Raw genomic sequence first — 20324 nt, 5'->3', positions numbered from 1 at the left:
TAACTTAGTATGAATGTGCATGTGAGGCAGATGTATCTCATTATCTTAGAAATTCTCTTTATTAAAAACAAGATATTGTTATTGAACAGCAAAACATATATCTTTAAAACAAATGTAATTCTCCAATATTAAAAATAAGCAGATCATGATCTGTCATTCGAATCCATCCACAGTATATATAGTCCCAGTATATCTTTCCAGCTTTGTGGTTCACTGCTGCCCCCATATACCAATCATTATTCCAGCCAACCAGAGGGGTGGCCAATCTTTGAAGATATTACCATCGTTCTGTATATTATACATGCTATGCTTTCCATCTTGAATGTTCTCTTTGATTTCTCCCTGTAATATCAAAGTTAGGAGGAGCCTTGCCTAGTAACCTCTGTATCTCTGATAGAAAGGTGCCTGAACCTTGTATGAAACAGATCTCAATCATTTTTAACTGGATCTTATTTACACTATGTAGCCACAGAGGCCTTAGGGTCTATGAAAATATATCAAAATATCACTGCAGTGCTCCAAAACAAACAAAACTAAAATAGAAAGTTTTTTTTTCCTAATAAAGTACACGTGGCAGTTTTTGGGAAACAACAGTCTAAGAAATCATTAACACATAAGAATACATATACATACACAGTAGCCTGATAAGCAAAAAGAAAAGTATTGGTAAATACCATTCCTATCTTATTAAGAACTACAAAGCCATTACAGGAAGGCAAAAAAAAAAAAAAAAAAAAAAAACCTCAATATTGGGAAGCATTTTAAAGATACAAAGCAAAGTTAATTTTAAATCTAAAGCAACTATGATATATATCCCAAATAATCGATGCTTTCATTTCAATTACACAATTCTGAATAGTTGCTTAGAAATGTTTGGGTTACCTTTCAATGTAGGGAAAAACTAGATATGATTAACTTTGTAAATTAGAACCTACATAAATTTTTTGTTTTATCATTGTAAAAATAGAGACCACAAGCTGTATCTACTGTGTTCCTTTCTCCTCCTGGATGATCACAGTTCACCATGCTTCCAAATTTCCAGTGCAGCTAGAAGGTCCTAAAGAGAATGCTGTTTGTTATCAAATAAATTCATGGGTTAATACATGTTCTTTCCCTGTAAATAAGTGTTCTTTACATCCTATGTGTCTGTATTATAAAAATGTGCCCTAGAGGCTGGAATGAGCCCTGGAATTATCAGTGTGTTAATTCTAATTTTTTCATACAAGATAACTTTTAGAGAAATCCTGCTTATTCTATAATTCCCTATATTCACAATTATACAAAAGTAGTAATGTTATCATATGTGTCCTCCCCTCCTGAAAAAACTGTGGACTCAAGCAGAACTTCAAAATGGCAACCCTGATGGTCACATATAGAACTCTGGCAGCAACAGGTCGTATATTGTTTTCTAAAAAGCGGGCATACACAGAAAGCCTGCTGCTGCTGCTGCTGCTGCTAAGTCGCTTCAGTTGTGTCCAGCTCTGTGCGACCCCATAGACGGCAGCCCACCAGAATCCCCGTCTCTGGGATTCTCCAGGCAAGAACACTGGAGTGGGTACCCAGAATGCCTAACCAGTTATTATTTTCATACTAGCCCCCACAGATCACATATTTACAGTACCAGATAGTTCAGTAGGCATCTGCATTTGTGTTTCTGCACAAAAGTAAACACACTATGGACCAGTGGAAAAACAAAACCGAAAGCTGGCTTTCCAGGTGGTGCAGTGGTAAAGAACTGGCCTGCCAATGCAGGAGACGCAAGAGACTCAGGTTTGATGGCTGGGTCGGGAAGATCCCTCCAGGATTCTGGCTGGAATACCCCATGGAGAGAGAAGCCTGGTGGGCTACAGTCCATGAGGTCACAAGGAGTCAGATGCAACGGAGTCACTGAGCATGCACGCACCCCTTAACCAAAGAGGTATTTGTTTTAAAGAAACCCTTGAGAATTTCTTAAATAAATGATTAGCTTCCTATCCATTTATGATAAATATCCATATATACATGAAAATACTCTAAGCAGTATCTAAAAAATAAAAAAATGGTATTGAAAAATCTTACATATGCTCTTGAATTTTCATAGAACAATACTACACATGATAGAGAAGTAAAACCACAATGGAGCAGATCAGATTTTTCTTTGCTTGGTATTAATACATTGCCAATATCAATTATCCTTCATTCTATAACTTTAATATCTTAGATTATTCTCAGATTGATCTACAGATTCAACAAAACTTCACTCAAAATCTTATCACACTTTCCACAGAAATCAAGATGATCCTAAAACTTAAGTGGGAATACAAAGAAGTGAAAACATCTAAAACAATTTGAAAAAGATGAACATGGTTAAGGGACTTATTCTTTCTCATTTTAAGATTTGTTATAAATCTATAGAAATTAACACATATAGATCAATGGGACAGAATAAATAGCTCAGAAATACTCTAATACATAGGGGCAATTGATTTTCAATTTAAGTGCCAAGGAAATTCAGTGATGAAAGAAAGACCTTTTCAATAAACGTTGCTAGAACATATGTATATCCAACTGCAAAAGCTGAAGTTCAAATGCTTCCTTACACATAAAAAACAATGCAAAATGGAAAAAAGGACATATATTGGTAAATTTAAATAAATAATGATTATTTCAAAGGACAAAAAAAGTCTTGTTGATTTTAAAATATATGTAGAATTAAAGTACTAGACAAAAAATAGCATAAAATATAAAAAGGGTAAATATTGCTAAGTTATTCTAAAGTTCTATCATTCTTGAAGAAGAGCTAAAGTAATAATTAAGCATGCATGGTGTAATTTTTTAAGGTAACCAATAAAAGGTATTAAGATAATTTTAAAGTTTAGTTAAATAGATGATAAAATGAAATTATTAAAATATCTTATAAACCCAGAAGGCAAGAAGAGAGAGAAGTAAAATAAAAGAAGAGCCTAACATGGTAAAAAAAAAAAAAATCAATATTAGTCACTGGATTAAATGTACTAAAAGTTAAGATAGATCCACTGGCTTAAAACAACAACAAAATCTATATTCTGGTTATAAGCAATGTGTTGCAAATATGAAGTTTGAAAGTAAAGAAATGAATATTTATTACCCTCCCCCACCCCCTAAAGAGGCCCACCAACCAAAGGAAAGTGTGTATAGTTAAATTGATGACAGACAAAACAGATGTAAGGCAAGAAACACTGCCAGTAGTACTTTTCTGAGTGATAGCTTGCCAGGAAGATATAATATCAGAAAGATAATACGCTCAGATAATCCACTGCTGCTGCTGCTGCTAAGTTGCTTCAGTCGTGTCTGACTCTGTGCAACCCCATACACAGCACCCCACCAGGCTCCTCTGTCCCAGGAATTCTCCAGGCAAGAACACTGAGCGGGTTGCCATTTCCTTCTCCAATGCATGCATGCATGCTAAGTCACTTCAGTCGTGTCCGACTCTGTGCGACCCTGTGGACAGCAATCCACCAGGCTCCTCTGTCCATAGGATTCTCTAGGCAAGAATACTGGAGTGGGTTGCCATTTCCTTCTCCAGATAATCCACTAAGAAGATATAAACATTCTAATTGTGCAAGTCTAGCAATATATTTTCAAAATATATAAAGCATAAATTGATAAAAATGAAGATGAAAGAGACAAATCCACAGTCACAGTCATAGACATTATCTAAATTCTCTCAACAGCTTTTAGAACAGCAGACACAAAAAATCAGGAAATATGTAGAATACCTGAACAACAAAATTAACAAATATGACCCAACTGAAACTCAACAACTTTGGAATCACAATTTGTGGGTGCATAAGGATCATTCATGGAAGTATATCACAGGCAAGCCTCAACTTCTAAGGACTGAAACTTTCCCACCCAGTGAAATTAGACTAGAAATCAATTAAAAATCACAAGAAAATCATCAACAGTTCAGAAATTAAATACACTAAAACTGATTTAATTTTAATATCATTCTCATTCACATTTCACTAAGCTTTCTTTAGTGGGGAAAAAGAAGTAAGGGTTACAGAGAGTGTTTCAGGATTTACTAATAATTTTAACTATTCCTTGGGCTTCCCTGGTGGCTCAGATGGAAAAGAATCCACCTGCAATGCAGGAGACCTGGGTTTGAACCCTGGGTTGGGAAGATCCCTTGAAGGAGGACATGGCAACCCACTCGAATATTCATGGCTGGAGAATTCTATGGAGTGAGGAGCCTGGCGGGCTTTAGTCCATGGGGTCACAAAGAGTAGGACACAACTGAGTGACTAAGCACACATTCCTTAGTTAAAAATCCAGACATCTTCATGGGAATATTGGCTCAATATATTCACTGAGATTCTTCCATGTGTCAGGCACCATGTGAGTTATTAAAAAGACAAAGTCACTATAACTATTGAGTTTATGTCCAGATATACAAATAAGATAATTTTATAATTTTAGTGCTGTAGAAAAAAAAAACCAAAAAAAAAAAAAAAAACTGAGTTTTAGGGATGAGTAACTGAAAGGGAAGAGATGTTACTTCAGATAGATCTGTCAGGGAAAGCCTTTCTCAGGTGATGAGTTCTCAGTGTTAAGAAGATCCCTGCCATGTTATCTAAATAGCATTCTAATTGGAGGAATCAAGAACATGCAGACCCCGGGCATGTCCAGAGTGGGTGTGACTAGAACAGTGAATGAGGTATAGGAGGTTAGACAAGCAAGAACAAGGTGGAACAAGATCAAAAATGGTCTTGTAGGCCACAATACTTGGACTTGTGTGCAATATATCAGCTTGTGTGGTATGACAATAACATTTGTCCATGAGAAAGACAACATTCTCTGTGGTCAAAAGTACTTTCCATGTGCTGCTGTTTGAGAGTTTTATCAATCTTGCCTACAAAAAATACATTTAATAATAACAAATTAAGTACATATACAACATGAAAATATTGAAGCATCTCTTGCTTCTACATAATTTTTAAAACAGATATAAATAAACAGCCATTTTAGGAGCAGAGATAAAATAATCAAGTAACCAAAGGCAGGAAAGACATTTTAAAATAGAAGCTAAAATTATATGCTATTGGCAATTATCAGTTACAGCAGGCGAATCCAGAGTACAGAATTTTAAGAACAATTTGTTTCTTAAACACTTTTTTAAGATAATTAATTTGGAGGGTCCAAACAGTAGAGTTCCAAGTACAGTAAAAAGCAGAAAAAGCATGTGTTATGTAGCACATTATAATATTTACATTAAAGAAAGTATCAGTATTGAAATGTTCAAATTAAAAAGTTGCTTTTCTCACAAAGAGTGGGAGAAACATAAAGAAGAGAAAATAAGTAACTTTTAAAAGGCAGAATCAACAGCTACTAGTCTGAGAGCTTCTTTAAGATACGTTCTTTGAGTTGCTAACACAGAAACAGCAACAAATTTAAAGGAATGAATGAAAAATTTGATTGTGCTTATTTAAAACTTTAAAACAAATTCTTAATTGCTTGGAAAACATAAAAGTTTCCCCCAAATTTGGGCAAGACCCATGTGTTTATTTTTAAGTGACAAGACCCTTCTTCAAGTAAGAAGCTGCCTATGGTGCTTCAGTACTTAGTGAATATGTGTTTAGAATTGCCTTAGTATGGCAAATATCATGTGAACAGAAAATTATGCTTTCTGAATTTTAACAACATCTATAGTTTAAAGGAAGCTGACAATAGAAGAAACAGATGAAAGGTGATCATTTATTCAGATTTCTAAACCTTAGGGACATCAAGCTACTAAATAGTGTTAACAAATTTTTAAGTTATTTTGCTAACTAAAAACAGTGAATTTTAGTAAAACTTGCATAATGAACTGAAATATGTATTTAATGCTGAATTTAATAAAAAATGGGATGATGGGAAATTTATAATCTCAGGATAATCTTATATTATTAGAGAGCTGGGATGTGAAATGTAAAAATCTTTAACATTCTGAAGTTAATATATTTACAGTATTTTAAATTTAGTTATATGTTTCTCTCCTTATGGACATTTGATGCCTCAAACTTTAACAGTGTAGTCAGATTCTTGTTTATCTTGTTACCTATATAATTAAAAATAAATAGTCACAATTACTTTGAAAATTTTTCCAAGTACATTTTTTTAATTTAAAATCTTTTCTTTGTTAGTTAGGTTTCTGTTCTTTTGTAAATGTCAAAAAATATCTTTATAATTACAGCATTCAAAAATTCCCACAACTTCCATGTCTCCTCAAGAAGCCTTAATTCAATCAACTACACTTCAATAAAAAATTTTAAAAATGCATTACAGAGGAATGTTCCATATTACATGCACTCTATATAAAATTAATTCAAATGTTATTTTTATTAAATAAGTTTTTGATGACTAAGTATATTAACTTTTATATAATTATGATTCTATTCTTAAACTAAGCCAAAATCGAAAAAGAACAAAGAAAATTTGATAGATTTTTTTCCCCTAAAACCAAATATATTTCAAATACATTTCTTCATTTTCTTAAAGTGAATTTACCATTGCAAATGTGGGAATCAGAATATTTTAAGAAATACTTCTCACAAAAAAGAAAACAAAGCAGACAGCAAATGTATACTTATGGACTTTAGTGTGAAATCTGGGCAAACCTATGCACAAAGAAATATTTAGGATACATTCATTTAACTTGTTTTCAAGAGGTAACTTGATACATGTAACTACTACATGAAAAACAAACAAATTGTTTTTCATTGAGTCCTCTGACCTTTCAACTAAATATATAGTGCTTTAAAAAAAAAAACAAACATCTTTTCAAATAGAAAAGTATTTGAAGTATTGCAATGCTGCCAGAGTTAGGAAAGTATCCAGCAGAGTGGGGTGGAAATACTATTACATCAGTTCCTACCTGGGTAAAGAAGGGTTCATAAATCTCAACGCCTTTATCAGATCCTTGTAGCAATACCTCCTGGCCACGTCTCCAGCTGTACCGCACAGGTGGATTGGAATTGGCAACACACCGGAGGAACACTGTTCTCTCATAATAAAACTGTTCTTTAGCTTCACCTATACTTTGATGAACAGTTACTACTGGATCATCCAAATCTAGAAAACATAAAAATAGTGTTATGAGTTATATGGCTTTAAAGTACTGAACATATAAAACTTAACCAAAGATTAATTTTCTTAATTGAATGTATTACTTTTAACTAGACTCTTTTTTATTGAGTTCATTGAAGTCATTTGCATAGAAATTTCCAATGATAGAAGTTAAAGACAAACAATAGTTGCTTCTTAAGATCTCTATTTGCTGAAATAGTACAAATGACTACATATTTCTAATACATTGTCAACAGCCACATAAAACAGAGTTCCAAGAGAGAGATCAGAAAATTCAGGTTAGCCAATGAATTATAGTCATAGTCAACTATGACTATAATAGTCAACCAAGCATCTCAGTTGACTCTTAACTTTACCATACTTCCTTTTCCAATTCATAAAATATATTTTAAAAATAAAATATGTTTATAAATTATTATAACCTTTGTAATAAGAAAATATGAGCTTGTGCCAGTTTAAATTTTCCTTCATCTCAGATTTTATATTCCACTTTGGCTGATTTAAAATGTACTAGCAGAAGGTACTATTAAAATACATTAATATTTCTATTACTGAATATTGGAACTAAAATTTTGCTGTTTTACATACATCCTAAAGAAGGGATACACAGGAATTAGACTCCTTGATTTCAGACTATACTACAAAGCTACAGAAATCAAGACAGTATGGTATTGACATAAAAACAGAAATACAGATCAGTGGAACAAGATAAAAAGCCCAATGATAACCCCACACACTTATGGTAACCTAATCTATGACAACAAGAGGCAAGAATATACAATAGATAAAACACACTCTCTTCAATAAATGATGCTGGAAGAACTGGATAGCTATAAATAAAAGAATGGAATTAGAATACTCCCTAATATCATACACAAAAATAAACTCAAAATGGATTAAAGATCTAAATGTAAGGCTAGACCCTATAAAACTCTTAGAGGAAAACAGAGGCAGAACACTCTTGATGTAAATTTGAGCCACCTCCTGGAAAATAAAAACAAAAGTAAACAAATGGGATGCAATTAAACTTAAAAGCTTTTCCACAGCAAAGGAAATAATAGGCAAAACAAAAAGAAAACCCTCAGATTAGAGAAAATATTTGCAAACAAAACAACCAACAAAGGATTAATCTCCAAAATACAAAAACTGCTCATGCAGCTCAGTATCAAAAAAATAAACAACTCAGTCAAAAAATGAGGGGAAGATCTACCAAAAAATAGACACTTCTACAAAGAAGACATCTAGATGGCCAACAAACACACAAAAAGATTCTCAGCATCTCTAATTATTAGAGAAATACAAATCAAAACTACAATAAAGTATCACCTCACATTGTTGAGAATGGCTATCATCAAAATATCTACAAACAATAAATTCTGGAGAGGGTGTGGAGAAAAAAGAACCCTTCTACACTTTTGGTGGGAATGTAAATTGATACACTCACTGTGGAGAAATGTATAGAGGTTCCTCAAAAAAACAAAAATAGAACTATGAGATGACCCATTCCTGGAGATATACCTAGAGAAAACCATAATTCAAAAAGATATTAAAGACATGCACTCCAATGTTCATTGCAGATCTATTTACAATAGCCAGGACATGGAGGCAACCTAAATGTCTATCAACAGAGGAATGGATAAAGAAGATGTACATATATACAATGGAATATTACTCAGTCATTAAAAAGAATTAAATAATACCACTCACAGCAACATAGATGTACCCAGAGAATGTCATACTCTGTGAAGTAAGTCAGAAAGAAAAAAAACAAATATCATGTAATATCACTTATATGTGTAGTCTAAAAAATGATACAGATAAACTATTTGCAAAGCAGAAATAAAAATACAGATGGAGAGAACAAATGCACAGACACCAAAAGGGGAAGAGGGAGTGGGATGAACTGGGAGACTGGAATTGACACATATGCATTAGTAGGTATAAAATAACTAATGAGTACCTACTGTTTAGCACAGGGAACTCTATTAGATGCTCTGTGAGAAGGGAATCTAAAAATGAGGGGATATATGTGTGATTTACTTTGTTATACAGCAGAAACTAACACAATATTGTAAAGGAACTATACTCCAATAAAAATTAATTTAAAAAAGGGGTATCCATGACGTGTGTGCTTAGTCACTTCAGTCGTGTCTGACTCTCTGCGACCCTATGGACCAGGGCCTGCCAGGCTCCTCTGTCCATGGGATTTTCCAGGCAAGAATACTGGAGTGGGTTGCCATTTCCTTCTCCAGTATCCACGACAGGGTTTAACCTATATTTTCTGGAAACAATTTATGAATATCTTGTGCTTTGTGGTTCACACAGTCTTTATCTCAACTGTGATAAACTCTATCATTATAATGGGAAAGCATCCAAAGACAACAGGTAAATGAATGAAAGAGGAAGGTTGCTGAGTTCCATAAAACTTCATTTACAAATGCATGTGCCACAGCTAGATTTGGCTCATGGGCCACACTCTGCACGGATTACCAACCTCTGATACAGCATATCCCAGGTTCTTAAGAGAAAAAGAAATCAAGGAATGTATTAGCTTTAAAACAATTGTACTGTGTGTTTGAAACTTTCTAAGAGCATAAATCTTAAAAGTTCTTATTACAAGGAAAACAAATTCGTAACTTTGTATGGTGACAGATGGTAACTAGAATTATTGTGGCAATCATTTTACAATGTATGCAAATTGGAATCATTATATTGTATACTTGGAAATAATATAATGCTACATGTCAAATATACTTCAACTAAAATAAACACACACAAAAAGTTTATACTTATGTGTTAAAATAATAAAAAGGCAACTAAAATGTAAAACTAAGTGCTTCCTTAAGGAATCAAAGTAAAGAACAAAATTCCTAATTTACCCCGTTTTTAAAAAGCTTTTTTCCAATATGAATTGTTTGACAGCCCTACTTAGATATCTAGTTTTGCAATATTCTTATTTTTTATCCAACATTAGAATCTTTTCACAGCTACCTCAATGGCCTCTAATTTTAGTAGTGAAAATTTAGAGAACAACTGCTGTTTTTTTGGAAAAGCTGTAGGAACTTTCAGTTTATATTCATTCTATTAGCTGTACAGGAATATATGCCTGGTTTTAATAAGCTGCAGTATTCAAGGATCCCAGCATCATTACCATGAAATGTTTAAAGGTCTTTAAATTCCATCAAATGGTCTCTTATTTGATGATTAGGCTTTTAACATATAAATCAAATCCTACAGGAGACTGATGAGCTGAATTTCATCTCAGTGGCTTGAAAAAAAGGACCGTGAGTCCGTTGTAAGCAACTTATTTTCTCTTGTTCAAAACATAATTTCTATTAGTTACAGTTTCTTTTTAGAGATAAGAACTTTGTTATATTGTTAAAAAAAATCTGAAGCTGGAAAGTTCTGGAACAAAACATATTTGAATGAGAAACAGGGTAACAATGGTAACACTCTTTGGGTTCAAAATAGTTAACAGTATTGTACTTTTCAACTTCCATTCATTGATGCATCCCTAGCTCTTTTCACATTAGGTAGTGGTGTCCATAATTGCAGTCAGAATAGACCCAAGCTGAACAATCCTTTAAACATGCTCTTCCCTGACTTGGATGAGTTTCAGGTGAGAATCCGATCCTATGACAATGGTTTACAAAACACTGTATTGCAGAATTACTTGTTAGATTCACCCATGTTTAGGAATTTCTATTTCAGAAAACTCCAGGATGATTTTTTTTTACACTTAAAAACAAATACGCCACTCAGGGTTACCTTCCTATACAGTATAAGACATTTCTGTCTGTTATTTTTATTACTATTTTAAAAATCTAAAAAGATGTAATAGTGAAAGTAGTAAACAAATAAAAACAAATAAGCCAAAAACAAGATTTCTGTTAGACAAGTCAAATAATGGCATGGCTAAAAAAATTTTAAGTAAGATTATACATTTATGCACACATACATATATACATATATGATAGTTTAAGTGACATAGAAATATATATCCTTTAAAAATATGTTTAATATCTATTCTTTATATTACTGAATATAGACTGAAGGTGTGTATTTGCTTTAGGTCAGGTTTCTTGGAAGAGAAACTCTAAGACAGAGATATGTGTTCATAAAGTGGAAATTATCTTCAGCACTCATGAGGGATTGAAGGAAGTAGACTGGTTAAGAAGGACAGTGGAATAATACAGCAGTTGCATCTAAGTTTCACAGTAGCTCTAGAGAAGATCTGGAGCCCTGAGGTCCTCCCAAACTGGAGGGGCTGTACTGCCTTAAGACAAGGAAGCTAAATCTTTATACATCAACCCTTTCCCTCATCAACCAGTCCTGGCAAGTGTCCTGTTCTCAACTTTGGAAGGGGCAGTTCTGTCTGGCTTGGGATGATTTATAGAGAAGCAGTTAGCTGACAGTCATCAATGTTAAAAGTTTTAGTGGCTTTCAGAATAAGTGCTTCAGTCCTGAGGAAAGGATCTGGGAGTGCACTTCAGCATCCACTCAGATCTACCTGCCAGATACGAAAAGTCACTGTATCTGAGAAAAGCTATTCCAGGATTCTCGAAAGTCACCTTTCCCGGGGAATCTTGGGATGATAATCATCATCTCCTACTACTATTACCATTCTAGATTGCTCTCATCCTGGGCTGGTACATCCTTTGATATAAGTAGTTTACCTAGTGAGACTACCAGATCTTTGTCACTGGGGATGTTGAGCCCCTGGTAAGCATGCTCTTCTCAAGCTATTAGTGATGTGTTTGTCTGTTTACCACCAAAACTGGGCAACAGAATAGCCAGAAATGGCTCAGTGGATCAACTGGGTAAGGAATATATTCTTACCGCTGTCTTGTGTAACAACAATCTTACCTTCAAGCTGACCATATGGGCCAGTTACTCCTTCCAGGATGGTGATTCCTCTCATCTGCTATTCCTGACACAGGAAGCCTAAAGTAACAGCGGCCAACTCTTGAAGATTAATGGGACTCTTGCAGTGTCATTTAAGAAAAGCTTTTTCCCTTTCTGAGAACTAGAGCATCTAAACTGGCAGAACAGCATTGTGGGGAGGAAAACATAGATTCCCCAAGAGGATCACTGAACATGATGGTAGTAAGTAGGGTCCCTACTTAATTCTGGAACCTATGTATTCCACCAATACCCCCCACCCCCCAAAAAAGAAAGAAGGAAATGGAAATAAAAGCATCATATAATGACGGTCATTGATTTAGGATGTATACTGCATCTCGGAAGATGGCACCCATTCCTTACTGCATATTATCTCTCCAAGACTTAGATGCCTCCTGCAAAGACTATTCTATAACTCTAGTAAGTAAATTTTTTAGGTGGTATTGAATATGATACGACTAGAGATTCTCATAGCAATGTTCCCACTGCTACATCTTAACTGCTATAAAATTTGCTTCTGGTCCCATGGGTGTTTAGGTAGGATCATGTATTAAGAGTAAAACATTCTAAAAGGCTTTTGGTAGGACTGATGCTGGCTAAGGTCAGCAGAAAAGTTCATACTCAGAGTACGCATCAAATTCAATCAAAATGATACACTGTTATTTTCAGGGTAAAAAAAAAAAAGCATTCTAATATAATCTACTGGTTGGCATTCTCGATGGATAATGCTTTATCATGAAGAAGTGGTGTCTATTGTTGTCAGATTATATATTCAGTAGTGACATTAGAGGAGAAGGCAATGGCAACCCATTCCAGTACTCTTGCCTGGGAAATCCCATGGATGGAGGAGCCTGGTAGGCTATAGTCCATGGGGTCGCAAAGAGTCGGACACAACTGAGTGACTTCACTTTCACTTTTCACTTTTATGCACTGGAGAAGAAAATGGCAACCTACTCCAGTGTTCTTGCCTAGAGAATCCCAGGGACGGGAGCCTGGTGGGCTGCCGTCTATGGGGTCACACAGAGTCGGACACAACTGACATGACTTAGCAGCAGCAACAGTGACATTAGACAGGCCAAACTTCATGAATAACCAAAATTTAAAACTTATACATAGCCTCTCTCCCTATCATTATAGCTATTCTTTTCATGAGTCTGTTGTCCCAACTATGGGCAGCCAATGACAGAAACTGGTTGGTATCAACTGTCTGCATTACCGTCAACTTCATTATTTTGTGCTGCTTCTATGGTAGGTAATTTTTGGTGCTCATTAGCATGCAATACAAATGTTCAATACTTCATGGCACACCCACAGGTCCATCCGAATGCTTGAACATATCTCCCCTGTTCACTCAAAACAACTGACCAGGTACACTGCCCAAGTCAAAGTTCTATCCACTGAGATAATTTTCTGTTATTACCTGTCTATCAAGGACACCACAGAGTGGAGTTCTCCTGAAATAACAATCCAATTTCCAGCCTGCATACGTTTACTGAGCTGACTCATTATGAAATAAGCTTAGCCTTTTTGCCCTACTATTACCACAAAAGAGACCCTCTATAAGGGTCATTATGATTTTAGAGAGAGAAACTGGAAAAACACTGATAGCTGTTATGGGGGTCTGGGCACTTGCTTGTACAGTGCTCCTGGGCACTCTGGCCCTGGTCATGCCTCATCTTAGATGTACCACTTCCATATGATGATGGACTACTGACAGCTTGCCCTATTTTATGACTGAGTGCTTGGTAGATATGACAAAACCCAATGCATGACTGGTATTTCAGGACACTGGTCTGAAAATTACCATGTTCAACAATTGAATAAGGAGTCTTGACTTTTTATTAGATCACCATATTCAGCCTCCTGATTATCCATCTGTTTTAACTGTGTATATGGGGCAATACCCTTGTTGACTATCCACTTATTTTGCCCCAAGGGATGCTATGTTCTATCGACCATCTCTAGAGCTCTCTGTGGGCTCCATACATGTGCTAGTGGTAGAGAATCCACCTGTCAATGCAGGAGACTAAGAGATGCAAGTTAGATCCCTGGGTCAGGAAGATCCCCTGGAGTAGGACATGGCAACCGGCTCCAGTATTCTTGCCTGGGAAGTTCAATGGAGGGGATGCAAAGAGTTGAACACAATTAAGCAACTGGGCACATGCACATGCACACACACACACACACACACACAGAGCTCTCTGTGAGTCTAGTGCACTGGATGCATTTGAACTGTCACCTCCCCACTATTATTCTGTAATTCCAGCATCCCATTGGTATCAGGAAGACCAATTCTGTAATAGCATCTCCTACTATGAACATTTGTCTGCAAAGAACAGTCACCCCTAAGTCTCAATGATGCCTGCATCTCAGTCATCAGCACATTCCTATTGATATAATAAATGTGGTGTCTTTTGAGCCTTTACATAAAATGTACTGAGTTGATGACATTGTTAGGCTCTAACTAGTAAATTCACTCTAGCATGCTTACATATGGGTCTTTTGATCTCATTTTATTCTATATACACAGTGTTTGTGGCACATATACTTCTTTTTGTGGGCTCACTGCTTTCCTCAAGCTTCCAAACACCATCCTAACATCAGCAACTATCTCCTGCTATCCCGGCTAGGGTCTTCAACTTATATCATGGGAGAATACTCCCACATTAGTAAGCTCTTATTCTTTCTCTCCATTTGATCTTATTCTCCATCTCTAATCTTAGTCTGTCTTACTGTCAGCCCCACTTGGTAGAGCAGCCTCAGGATCCTATTCCCTGTGTACTCTCTTGATTCTTACTAGCAAATATTGGATAGGGTCTGCAGCTCATTTGAAGGATAGCATAGGCTCTTCCTCTCCTTTAGAAACCAAGCATTTCCACGCCAGATCATGTCATCTGTTGACCCTACATGCTAATTTGCTGGTAAGAAATGAAGGTGAGGATATACCCTAACAAGGGTATATATTACCACAAAAGGAAGAAGATTCTGCAACATCTTTAAGCGGGATGGAAGTCATACCCTCCAATTGGAAGAAATGGTACACTTATGTAGGTCCACAATGTTTAAGAAAATCTAGGTTTTCAACATTTTTTGAGACCATAAACTCAGATACAGCCCACCTCTCCAAGTCAGGGTTCTACTTATTTCCAGCTGGGGTTCAGATCCTGGCTTGGCCAATTTGCTGAGGCTGAGGATTCACACTTCTCTGGAACTCTGCTATACTTTTAAATAAGTTCTAAGCCTTATTATCAGCTTTTATAACCTCTGGCTAAAGAAGATAAGACTTTCTTTATATTCTATAAAGAGACTTTCTTATCCTCACATATCACCTTCAACTCATGATTAATCACACTCAGTCTTTTATTCTTTCTCTTCACTGTATAAATAGAACTTAGCAGAAATGGATTATATTGTACTTATTACTTTCCATTGAATTCCTCAAAAGCCAAAGATATTGAATTCACAGAGCATTACCTTCCATTGGTACACATCCTTGTTCACCATCTGTGAAGGTTTTAACAATCTCACTTCTATAGCATTCAAAGGCTATCCACGGTCTACCTACCACCAGCAGTGGGATCCTCACTGCCAGCTGGTTAGTGAGCTGATGAGTGATCTAACATCCTGTTTTAGACTCTACTTCCTCAGACCATCTAGAATTATTCCTTGAAAATATGATTCTCTGATGAAGATATGCTTTCAGGAAATTTACAGGGTAGTGTTCTCAGGATCAATTTTTGTGATTATGTGCAGAAAAGAAAAAAAGGGGGGAAGATAGCATTAGGTAGTGAGGGGAGTTAAACTGTGATACATCACTACAAAGTCTCCATATGATCCAGAGGAGCTCCAGAATTGAGATCTCTTTCAGAGTTGTCCTACAAAGGATAATGATCAGTCACTAGATTAGGCCTGGTAGGGATGAGGCTAGAAGGTGGGTTAGGCAGCTGAGGTAGTTTCATGAGAGGGATTCACTTGAGAGTCACTATCTTCCAACACTCCCAGGATATACAGAGTACCGGCTATACTGTTTCACAGTAGATAACTTTCTACATTTACTCATCATCAATTTTCAAACTAGTGGCTTAGATACTCTTACCAAACCACGTTGGGCTATCTTACATTAATGATGATATTTTACTGGCATTTATTTCTTCTCTTTACTTTTTTTTAAATTTTATTTTATTTAACTTTACAATATTGTACTGGTTTTGCCATATATCAAAATGAATCTGCCACAGGTATACATGTGTTCCCATTCCTGAACCCTCCTCTGTCCTCCCTCCCCATATCATCCCTCTGGGTCGTCCCAGTGCACCAGCCCCAAGCATCCAGTATCGTGCATTGAACCTGGACAGGCGACTCATTTCATATATGATATTATACATGTTTCAATGCCATTCTCCCAAATCATCCCACCCTCTCCCTCTCCCACAGAGTCCAAAAGACTGTTCTATACATCAGTATCTCTTTTATTGTCTCATATATAGGGTTATTGTTACCATCTTTCTAAATTCCATATATATGCATTAGTATACTGTATTGGTGTTTTTCTTTCTGGCTTACTTCACTCTGTATAATAGGCTCCAGTTTCATCCACCTCATTAGAACTGATTCAAATGTATTCTTTTTAATGGCTGAGTAATACTCCATTGTGTATATGTACCACTGCTTTCTTATCCATTCATCTACTGATGGACATCTAGGTTGCTTCCATGTCCTGGCTATTATAAACAGTGCTGCTATGAACATTGGGGTACATGTGTCTCTTTCCCTTCTGGTTTCCTCAGTGTGTATGCCCAGCAGTGGGATTGCTGGATCATAAGGCAGTTCTATTTCCAGTTTTTTAAGGAATCTCCACACTGTTCTCCATAGTGGCTGTACTAGTTTGCATTCCCACCAACAGTGTAAGAGGGTTTCCTTTTCTCCAAACCCTCTCCAGCATTTATTGCTTGTAGACTTTTGGATCGCAGTCATTCTGACTGGTGTGAAATGGTACCTCATAGTGGTTTTGATTTGCATTTCTCTGATAATGAGTGATATTGAGCATCTTTTCATGTGTTTGTTAGCCATCTGTATGTCTTCTTTGGAGAAATGTCTATTTAGTTCTTTGGCCCATTTTTTGATTGGGTCATTTATTTTTCTGGAGTTGAGCTGTAGGAGTTGCTTGTATATTTTTGAGATTAGTTGTTTGTCAGTTGCTTCATTTGCTATTATTTTCTCCCATTCTGAAGGCTATCTTTTAATTTATAAACCTTGCTTATAGTTTCCTTTGTTGTGCAGAAGCTTTTAAGTTTAATTAGGTCCCATTTGTTTATTTTTGCTTTTGTTTCCAATATTCTGGGAGGTGGGTCATAGAGGATCCTGCTGTGATGTATGTCGGAGAGTGTTTTGCCTATGTTCTCCTCTAGGTGTTTTATAGTTTCTGGTCTTTCGTTTAGATCTTTAATCCATTTTGAGTTTATTTTTGTGTATGGTATTAGAAAGTGCTCTGGGTGAAAAATTGAAAGCATTTCCTCTAAAGTCAGGAACAAGACAAGGGTGCCACTTTCACCATTACTATTCAACATAGTTTTGGAAGTTTTGGCCACAGCAATCAGAGCAGAAAAAGAAATAAAAGGAATCCAAATTGGAAAAGAAGAAGTAAAACTCTCACTGTTTGCAGATGACATGATCCTCTACATAGAAAACCCTAAAGACTCCACCAGAAAATTACTAGAACTAATCAATGAATGTAGTAAAGTTGCAGGATATAAAATCAACACACAGAAATCCCTTGCATTCCTATACACTAATAATGAGCAAATAGAAAAAAAATTAAGGAAACAATTCCATTCACCATTGCAATGAAAAGAATAAAATACTTAGGGATATATCTACCTAAAGAAACTAAAGACCTATATATAGAAAACTATAAAACACTGGTGAAAGAAATCAAAAAGGACACTAATAGATGGAGAAATATACCATGTTCATGGATTGGAAGAATCAATACAGTGAAAATGAGTATACTACCCAAAGCAATTTATAGATTCAGTGCAATCCCTATCAAGCTACCAACGGTATTCTTCACAGAGCTAGAACAAATAATTTCACAATTTGTATGGAAATACAAAAAACCTCGAATAGCCAAAGCTATCTTGAGAAAGAAGAATGGAACTGGAGGAATCAACCTGCCTGACTTCAGGCTCTACTACAAAGCCACAGTCATCAAGACAGTATGGTACTGGCACAAAGACAGAAATATAGATCAATGGAACAAAATAGAAAGCCCAGAGATAAATCCACGTACCTATGGACACCTTATCTTTGACAAAGGAGGCAAGAATATACAATGGATTAAAGACAATCTCATTAACAAGTGGTGCTGGGAAAACTGGTCAACCACTTGTAAAAGTATTTCTTCTCTTTAAATTTCTTTCAGTTTTATAAGCTAAGTAGGTAAAATTCAAAAATCTAGAGATGATATTCATCAACAAATGCAAAGTGCTTTTTGAAACCAAGAGATTGATTTTATATAATTTAATGGAGGTCAAACTCTTCATATTTATCAAATAAACCACTGAATGCAATATTTGAATCATGAATATTTTATATATTTTTAAATAACAAACCTAATATAGTTTTCTATAAAACATAGCCCAATGTGCATAGGATATATATCTTAGTCTTGTTTTATTCCTAGAACTGACATAGGGATAAAAGTACTCAATAATGATCTAATAAATTAACATGAAGATAAATCTTTAACTATATGCTCAATGTCAATTTTCAACAATGCTATACATATGTACTATAATGAGAAGCCTAAGGAAAATTCATTTTTCTTTCTAACAAATGCTACCTATCCCTTTCTAATTGAAATAATTTTCTGGAAATTTTTTCTTTGATTGATTAAATATGCCAGCAACTGACAAATTAAAGCCATATATATATATATCTTACCAGTTACCCAGTGCAGTTCATGTAAGCTTCTAAGCTTACATGAACTTACATGTAAGTTACATATATATGACTTACATGAATATATTAGTTACATGAACTAATACACACACATATATATGTATATATATGGCTTTAATTTGTCAGTGTGTGTGTATATATATATATATAATGATGATGAAAATTACCTTTCTTAAGCTTAGAAGCTTACATGAACTGTACTGGGTAACTGGTAGGATATATGGCTAAAGAAAAGGTGAGAATTTAGGAAGGACCTGGCTTGGCAGCAGACAGTGCATTAACTGAAATAGGAAACATAATGATAGACCTATATCTGGCCAGAGGATGGAGTGAAGGAAGATGTGATTAGAGAAAGGAGCTATTTCTGTTTAGATCATGCTCAATGTCAAGTACCTATCACTCTCTTAATCATAATGTTTTAAAATAGAACCAGAATGAGAAGTGTGAGCTACAGATGTTGAACAGGGGACACCAATATTCTGTGTGTGGCAATGAAACAACTCAAGAAGTGTGCAGAATGAAAAGAGGAAAGGACAAAGAAGAGAGCTCTGGTCTCTGGTCCACAACTGCTGCCGCTAAGTCACTTCAGTCGTGTCTGACTCTGTGCGACCCCACCAGGCTCCCCGGTCCCTGGGATTCTCCAGGCAAGAACACTGGAGTGGGTTGCCATTTCCTTCTCCAATGCAGGAAAGTGAAAAGTGAAAGTGAAGTCGCTCATTCGTGTCCGACTCTTAGCGACCCCATGGACTGCAGCCTACCAGGCTCCTCTGTCCACGGGATTTTCCAGGCAAGAGTACTGGAGTGGGGTGCCATCGCCTTCTCCGGGTCCACAACTAGTGGAGCCAAAAATAAATAAATAAAATAAGGGAGATATATGAAAAAGACAGAGGAAAAAAAGTGATGAGAGAGCTGGAGACAAAACAAATCACTGGGATAGAAAATAGACTTTAAAAGTATTCTTTTTTTTTTAACACTGAAAAAGAAATACTTTTATCTCTTCATTTAAAAGACAATTGTACAGAATGTAGTTTCAATTTTCAAATTTTCAAATGCCCTTACAGGGATTGGAGAACAGGATAAATGGTGAAACAAAATCAAGGTGAGAACAGAACTGGAAAGGGATTTTAAAATTGGCAAGAGATATACTACTGGTGAGCTTCATCAGAGCTGTGCCAGTGGAGTTGTGGGACCAGTAGTCATTTTTCTGTATCTTTGAAAGTGAAAGTCGCTCAGTCATGTTCGACTCTTTGCAACCCCATGGACTGTAGCCCACCAGGCTCCTCTGTCCATGGAATTCTCCAAGCCAGAATACTAGAGTTGGTAGCCATTCCCTTCTCCAGGGCATCTTCCCAACCTAGGGATTGAACCCAGGCCTC

At 35.8% G+C, this 20324-nt stretch overlaps 1 protein-coding gene across 1 annotated transcript in view; it reads right to left on the bottom strand.

Moving 5' to 3' along the window:
* The window catches only part of MDGA2 (MAM domain containing glycosylphosphatidylinositol anchor 2), a 915505-nt gene that overhangs the window by 360341 nt on the left and 534840 nt on the right, over positions 1–20324 (bottom strand). The window contains exon 4 of the mRNA XM_070378526.1: positions 6875–7071. Coding sequence (XP_070234627.1) covers positions 6875–7071 — 197 coding nt within the window. The remainder of the gene's footprint in view (positions 1–6874; positions 7072–20324) is intronic.

Source organism: Bos mutus, chromosome 10 (genome assembly GCF_027580195.1).
Source record: "Bos mutus isolate GX-2022 chromosome 10, NWIPB_WYAK_1.1, whole genome shotgun sequence".
Taxonomy (NCBI): domain Eukaryota; kingdom Metazoa; phylum Chordata; class Mammalia; order Artiodactyla; family Bovidae; genus Bos; species Bos mutus.
The sequence above is the reverse complement of the archived record's forward strand: the minus strand, read 5'-3'. Positions and strand labels throughout refer to the sequence as shown.